This window comes from Diachasma alloeum, unplaced genomic scaffold (genome assembly GCF_001412515.2).
Source record: "Diachasma alloeum isolate Michigan unplaced genomic scaffold, Dall2.0 Dall_scaffold_00604, whole genome shotgun sequence".
Lineage (NCBI taxonomy): Eukaryota > Metazoa > Arthropoda > Insecta > Hymenoptera > Braconidae > Diachasma > Diachasma alloeum.
Genome location: NW_021680736.1, coordinates 26,053 through 34,106, shown reverse-complemented (window position 1 = coordinate 34,106; position 8,054 = coordinate 26,053). Strand labels below are relative to the sequence as shown.

Genomic DNA, 8,054 nt, shown 5'->3' with positions numbered 1-8,054 from the left:
AACTTAGTATACAGTGGAGTCTCCCTATGATTTGTCTCCGTATCATTTCGGGAGGGGAAGTTCACGTCCCCCACCAATCTCACAATAAACGTGTATTAGTGAGTGCGTGTGCTCCTCTGCGCAACGTGAATGTGCACTAGCATAATTCCCGGCTCAACGAACGAGAGTGGGGGGTTCTCGATAGACTAAATTCGTGGAATTTGTAGCCCCCCAGTGAAAATCATAGGGAGACTCCACTGTACCAAACTTGTATTAATTAACCGAAAAACATTTTCTCTCAAGTTTGTGTAAGCGATTTCATCTCCACTAATTTTAGGTAATACTTATTGTACCTATCCGGAATACTCGCAAGTACACGTAAGATATCGGGAAAGATCGAAAGAGACAGAGGTTAGTCCCATTCTGCCTGACACGTTTGAGAATAGTTAATTTTCATTTCGTAAATTTTGAACCCGAAAGCTTAGATTTTTTGTTATTTTCACTGTAATTCGATTTGTATTGCCGAAAATTATTCATTTACACCAAGCCGAAAATTGAAACAATTATATTTAAGAATACTGAAATACAGGTCTGTACACGTACGTTCTCCGCGGCTAGGAAGACACACTTCCTTTGTTGACGTGCGTAAGAAGAAAGAACGGATAAGACAGCTCCAGGATATTAATCAATTTGATGAGTGTAACGCACTTAAAAATGTATATATTCATAACTATGACATGCGAAATGAACAGAGTTTTATTTCACAACTTAAAGTTCAATAAATATCGAAAATGAATCAGAAAATACCGAGAATATGCCGGCAAAAAACTTGTATGATAAAGGAGGCTAGGTTTACGATTGAGAAGCTAAACATACAATACTTACTTAAAACGTTGATGTTGGCCGCAATCTTATTCCACTCATTCCCAACAAAGTTTTTCTTGTTGTGTTCGGTCAACGTTTTATTCCAAATCGTTGGTCGGCGTTGAATTTCATCAATAAGATGTGATACCTTCTTCTCGTCCATATCTACACTGTCCCATAATAACGAAAAAACAACGCGTTAAACCGTTTCAACGAAGGCGGTGTTGCCAAGCTTTGCTCGAATGCGCCCGAGCGCCGGTAATGTAGACATCAAACTGGCCGAGTTAACATCGATCGAGCATGAGAGCTCGTTAGTTTCTATGGAACGTTCGTATAGTTGATCGATGTGCATGGAACGAAGTTCGGAGTAGCCTCGGTCGACCATCGAGCGGCCTTCGAACGATGCTCGAGCGGATTACGTACGAGCCCGAGCTCGAGCTCGCGGATTTTAAATGGAGCTCGAAAGGAGCTCAACTGGGCCTTGAACAAGCATAGAGCCGGTCGCAAGTGACGACTGAACGGTTTGGAAACTTTCAGAAACCGCTGCGTTTTGTTCCTTGCAACATATATATGCATTGAGCTCAGAATCTTGCCGGACTGCGAAGGGCGCAATGACGGGGGTTGTAACATAACATCATCTGATTGCACAAAAATGTGCTTATGCATTAGATAAAAAGTCGGAAATTTGATCTGTTTCTTTTTTATATTGTAAGGTCCTTCTTTAATTGATATCGGTTATGAATAGATATCACATGCTTGTACGATAGTTTAAGAAATATTCAGATTGTAAAAAATACTATTAGTTTTTTCAGCTGCCAATCGAAACTTATTGTGCACACACATTATTTCAAGCTATCAGAATATATTTGAAGCGCGTAAACTATTTTTAACATTTGAAAGGAATTACAGATATTTAATCAATTTTATCGTCAAGATACTCTTGAAATTTCACAGAGATGGTATAATATTAAAATATTGAGTTGTCTGCGTAACCTCTCGTTCATATGCACTACTTTGGACATTTTTATTGATAAACATAGTGTCTCTCGATTAATTGTAGAAGAGTATAGATTAAGTCTATGAGTTGAATCTGAAGTTGATTTGTTAATTATCAAAATATTTGTTTATGTGTTTTTATAATAATCTTTCATTGCGTACACGATACGACAGGAAAATTTACATGACTTGAGTTAATTATTCGCAATCAATTGAATATTAGATGACCGAGCTCCCTAGAGTACGAATCACAAATTAGTTCTATCATTAGATCTAATAGGAAAGATGATATTTGTATATTTTCGACATTATTTCAATTCTTTAGAAATCTGAGACTTCACAGTATCTACTTGTAAAAATGGGGATTCTTGGTCAATTGGACAACAGAAGGGTTTCTCCTTTTTAAACATTTTGCAATGTATACATTGTTAAGGTATCAAATCTGCTAACCTCTCTCCTCCCTCAATAGGCTCTCGATTTCTGGAGCCTAACATCGCACATTTCGGTGTCAATAGTTAATTGCTCGATACGTTATGATATTATCGAATTTATATGAACTCGGAACTCTCACTGTACAAGCACCAACTATAAACATAATTAGTTATGGTTGAACTTTCCCCAATATTTTCATTACGATTGCGAAATGAATTGCAATACCGCCAGCAAGATCAAGAGCCAGAGTGTCTCTAAAAATTATCAAAGATGATTGCCAAGTCATTTTTTCCACATCTCTCCAATACCCCACGACTCTTCTCCATCTTTACCCCAAATTTTACCATGAATACTTTGAAAAATGGTGGATATACTACTGGAAGTAGGGGACAGTGGGGCAACGTGGAACGGTTGTGATGGACTCTAATACTTGATATCTTTGTTTTTAAGCAGAGATATTGGAATTTCAAGTCGATGAGAAATGTTCTACTTTGCCCCACCCTGCCCTAGTCTTTTGCAGTTTTCTAGAGAAACTTATGCCTTAAATTCTACTGTTAGTGAATCCAGTCTGACTGGAAAAGCAACTGCGCATAGTCATTAAGAGATATAAGTAAATAAATGAAATTATTGAGTCCAATAAGAGATGGTTAGACGAACTAGATCCGTTATCGTAGAAAAATGCTAATTACCAAGTTGAGTATTACTGAAGAACCTGAAGACAATTAGAACAAGATTTACGAGAGATCGAGAAGGCATTAACGTCATGGATCATTCGGCAATTCCGGAAAGTTGAAAATCTACCGGACGATACGACCGACTGTATGAGACGTACGGAATGTGTATTCTCCTGAAGGAATAACTATTGATTAGCCACATATTTTCAACCAATCCTGAAAGTCAGAAGGTTGTCATTCAATTGATACCAATAAATGTGAATGTCAGAAAATCTTTGATTTGAATGAAATGTCAACAGGAGTTTTGGAAAAAAAAAAGAAAACATGTAGCACTATTTAATGACGTTTCTCCGTTTGTTGCAAATTGTTACAACATTTAGTGATGCATTCGTTGTATTCGAAGATCGATAGAACCAACTGGCGGGGAACTTCCTTATGCATGAACTCTGGTGAAAATCAAATTCATTTTTTATAACAATTCCAAACCGGGAGTATAATTTCACCTACTTTTTCTTGCTCGCAATATTGCTTTAGGGATAGCTTCTTGATTCCCAAAGCCTGTCCTTGACATCTTCAGCAATTTTCTTCTACGAATCATGTGTTTAAGCAACCTCCGAACGAGGTCCTTCGGTTTCTTTCTCCAGCGTCTCCTTATATCTCTCAATTCAGCATAATCAACATAAACACCCGATTCGGCAATCAGTTCCACTTTATTTCTTCCATTCTCTCTCCAGTCTACAGTAGAACCTGCATCGATCTCTGAACTATTACTGTCGACATCAGTATCTGAATCACCGCCCTCAAAGGATTTTCTCCATATTTCTGCAGATCTTTTGGCTGGAGGTACAGTAGCTTGAGGATTCGAGGGAATTCTTGGAATGTTGAGTTGTCGAGATGTAGAACGGCTTGGTTCGTTATGACGACCACCCTCTCGACTACAGCTTTGGTCGGAGCTCGAATTGACTCGTGGCAATTTTCCTTCTTGTTTTTTTTCGATTTTTCACGTGGTGGAGTTGAGAATAGTGTTGAGGAACGTTGATGACAATCGCAAGAAGGTAAAGTAGGAATGATGGAAGCAATCGATTCATTAGTCACAACAAATTCCAATTCCCGAGACTTGATCATGCGAGATCTGGACGAGGATAGTGTACGAGGAGGGAAAACGTTAACAGGCGTCTCATCTGATCCAGTATCACTGGACTGATTTGTGGAGAGCCTAATGATGATTGGAGACGTTCCTCTCGACTTTGTAGGTTTTTTTCCTTCCTGAACATGAAAACTCAGTCCGGAAGAGGACTGACCAGGGGGTGATCCGAAGGACAACGGGGTATTTTGTGAGGTTCGAGCTACAGCACTTCGCTTGCCACCATTTATTTCGATACGTTTTGGATTTTCGCTAAAATTTATTGTGAAAAAATGGAAGAAATGGGGCGACAAACACCATGATAAATTAATTAATTATGATAACCACAAACCGGACATGGGAAGATATCGAAGATTCCGAACGATTCAAAGGGGAAATTTCTCTGAGTCTGCACGAAGCCAAAGATTCAGCAGATTTTTCACTGTTGAGATAGAGATTATTAACATGGGAACTGTTTTGAACTCCACGAAGTTTGGTAGGACAAGGAGGACGTATGACGGTTGGGACTTTTGGAAAACTGCTTGAGTCAGGGTTTGATGCTATTGGAATGTGTCCTTCATGGTCAGGATCTGTTGGAAGACTCGTGGAATTTTTCGGTCATATGAATCAGTAATTGGTATTGCTTTATATTAAATTGATCTTGTCTACTGACTGTGAAACTTCGGACGTGAGAGGCTGGCATTGATGTGGGGTAACACTGTTCTCATGTTTAATAACAGCCAGAATCTCAACTTCAGCATCATCGAAACTTGAATTACGACCAGAATCGCTGTGAACTCGGGACAGGATAAATTTGGATTGGTGCAATGAGAGTGTCTTGCCTTTTTCAATCAATCGAGCTTTTGAAGTGATTGCTGCCTTCTCGTTGTGAATCGCTTCGTCTTTTCCTGACTTCGCGGAATAAGATAGAAGAGCAGTGCCAAGACTACCACATGAAGCAAATTTGTCCTTGAAAAAGGGATTTCTCAAGACCTGCATTCGCGTTTCTGAGGAGCTACAATCTGGACTGGAGGTGCTCTTTGGCGACTCCATGATCTCTGTACGTTTCCTAGGTGGCAAATTCTCATCTTCCTCACGCGGAGGGTTGACAGAGGGTTGATCATCGATGAGATTTGACTGGGACTCTACCTGTGTTGTTTCAGATGATTTCTGAGTGAATTCCGATCGTGAAAAATCAATCACTCCTGTTTTTTCCACGTATAAGGAGTTCAGTAGTTCTTCGTCATCTATCACCCAAACGAAGAAAATATGTACAAGTTGATAGAATCAATTAAATCATGATTGACTCACTGCCTTGAGCCAGAAGTTTTCCCTTATAATATTTTCCATCGTCCCATTTAGCGAGAACAATAATTCTGTCATTTTCTCTGTCGATTTTTGACATTGGTAATACACTAAATGTTTTATCCGTCCACAAAACGAACCCCCACTTCATAATAATGGAACTAATGAGGGAAAACAAATAGACTTAGTTCTTTGAATTGAATAAATGATTCTGGTTAACTCACAATCAGTATCAGCCTGTCATAAAACTGTATGGTAGTTTTCGCTCGCTCTTGTTTATTGAATATTCTTTTTTTTCTCATTGGAATGAGGTTCTCACTGGTGTGAATAATCTAAGGAGAGATGACGCATTGATAAAATTTGAAAACATGCAGAATTGATGATTGAATTACCGCCGGCATTTGCTGTGTAATCTCTCAATTCACTCGGAAATGAAGAACAAACTGGAATTGGCATGAACTATCAACTGCTTGTTCCATTGATTATTTTTTTGCATATTTTCTCTTAATAAATAACTGAGTGACGCATTGTATTAATAAGTTTGGATAACTCCAATCCACACAATTCCCATGTCTAGATGTGGAAAATGGATGAACTCATCCACTTTAGCATCTCCATCAGGATACTCCTGAGAGCTCTGAAACATGTTCAAAACGATTATCTTTAGCATCTATATTTTCTTTCTCTTTTCTTCTCAACACTTGAGATTCGCCTGTAATCTGGGAAGAATGGGATGATCCCATAATCATAAACCGAATGACGGGAAAATAAAGTACAAATACTCTGACTATATTTCAAAGCCTCCTAGGGTGAATTTTGGAGATGCTGGAGAAAATGTTTCTAGTCATCATAGAATGTGTCCTAGGGAGAATCCTGTTGGAAGTGCTGGAAAGGAATCATCCGAGTTGTCCTCCGGAGTGTCCTAGAGAGAATCCTGGTGAGAATGCTGGAAAAAAATCGTTCTAATTGTCTTCGGGAGTGGCCTAGAGAGAATCCTGGTGAGAATGCTGGAAAAACATCGTTCTAATTGTCTTCGGGAGTGGCCTAGAGAAAATTCTGGTAAAATTACTAGAGAAAATCAGTCCAGTCATTCTTCGGAGTGTCCTGGGAAGAATTCTGTTGGTCGGTGCTGAAAAAAATAATTATAGTCGTCCTCTGGAGTGTCCTAGAGAAAATCCTGATGAGATTGCTGGAGAAAATCCTTCTAGTCGTCCTTCGGAGTATCCTGAGGAGAGTCCTGTTGGAAGTGCTGGAAAAAATCGTTCTGGTTATCCTTCGGAGAGTTCTAGAGAAAATCCTGATGAGATTGCTGGAGAAAATCCTTCTAGTCGTCCTTCGGAGTATCCTGAGGAGAGTCCTGTTGGAAGTGCTGGAAAAAATCGTTCTGGTTATCCTTCGGAGAGTTCTAGAGAAAATCCTGATGAGATTGCTGGAGAAAATCCTTCTAGTCGTCCTTCGGAGTATCCTGAGGAGAGTCCTGTTGGAAGTGCTGGAAAAAATCGTTCTGGTTATCCTTCGGAGAGTTCTAGAGAAAATCCTGATGAGATTGCTGGACAAAATCATTCTGGTTGTCCTTCGGAGGGTCCTAGAGAAAATCCTGATGAGATTACTGGAGAAAATCCTTCTAGTCGTCCTTCGGAGTATCCTGAGGAGAATTGTGTTGGAAGTGCTGGAGAAAATCATTCTGGTTGTCCTTCGGAGTGTCCTAGAGAAAATCCTGATGGGATTGCTGGAGAAAATCCTTGTAGTCGTCCTTCGGAGTGTCCTGAGGAGAATCCCGTTGGCAGTGCTGGAAAAAATCATTCTAGTGGTCCTTCGGAGTGTCCTAAAGAAAATCCTGATGAGTCTATAAGTGTAGCCACAAGTGCCATAGTAATTATCGCGATGGCAGCCGCTTCAATCGTTGCAATGGCTATAGCTGAAAAAGCCGTAGTAATGTCGTAGTTGCTGCTCCAACTGTCACAGCGGTGCTTACCGCGCGTGCCGCGTGCAATATCCTTGATCGTCGCGGTTGCTGTCACTGCGCGTCCAGCGTGCGAGATTGCCGTAAAAATCAATTTCTTCGGGAGTCATCCCAATACGAGACTCGAGACGTCACTCGCTTCGCTCAAGACTGCATTGAAATGGAGAAAACTGTGGATCGTGATTTTCCAACATTCCCGAGCATTTAGAAATTCCTTATTTAGATATTTGTGTCGTCTGAAATCATTTGATTATCATCTAGGAGGTGATAAATGAAAAGATTAACGTCCTTACTACGGAATATGTAAAATGTACCTGATATCATTTCTACCATGGTTTTTTTAATGAGGTGGTAGCTCAAAAAAAAATTGCTTTAATATTATCTCTTGATAATTCATATCATGTCATAATCCCCTCATTATGTATTATGGAAAACAATGAATATCCTCCATCGAAAACTCTTCAATTTTCCAATTATATTCCACTTACTCCGCTCCGAATTTCATGTATCGTTTCTTCATTCATTTGAACTTGCGGCCATTTATTCAATTGAGGTCGCCACCGATCGATTCTACTCGCATTTTCAATAGTTACTAGAATCCCTAGATATCACGTCGGGGTTCTAAACATTGACCCATCCATAGCGCTCTATCTAGGCTCCCGGCCTCAGCGACGTTGCCGTTTCATGAGAGCCATATCATGGCGGCCGTCTACCATGA

General features: G+C 39.8%; 1 protein-coding gene across 1 annotated transcript; it reads left to right on the top strand.

Moving 5' to 3' along the window:
* The first annotated feature begins 6,195 nt into the window (after nt 1-6,195).
* On the top strand, nt 6,196-7,317 carry LOC107043603 (opioid growth factor receptor-like). Its single transcript, XM_015265168.1, has 2 exons — nt 6,196-6,310; nt 6,446-7,317. Exons 1-2 carry the CDS (start codon nt 6,196-6,198, stop codon nt 7,315-7,317), a joined length of 987 nt encoding a protein of 328 aa, XP_015120654.1.
* Nucleotides 7,318-8,054: the final 737 nt, after the last annotated feature.

Bases quoted from the DNA above. Each gene is read 5' to 3' on its own strand.
- LOC107043603 (XM_015265168.1), top strand. From the start codon at position 6,196: ATGCTGGAGAAAATGTTTCTAGTCATCATAGAATGTGTCCTAGGGAGA. The intron at 6,311-6,445 runs GTGAGAATGCTG...TAAAATTACTAG, and splicing joins GTGTCCTAGAGAGAATCCTG to AGAAAATCAGTCCAGTCATT.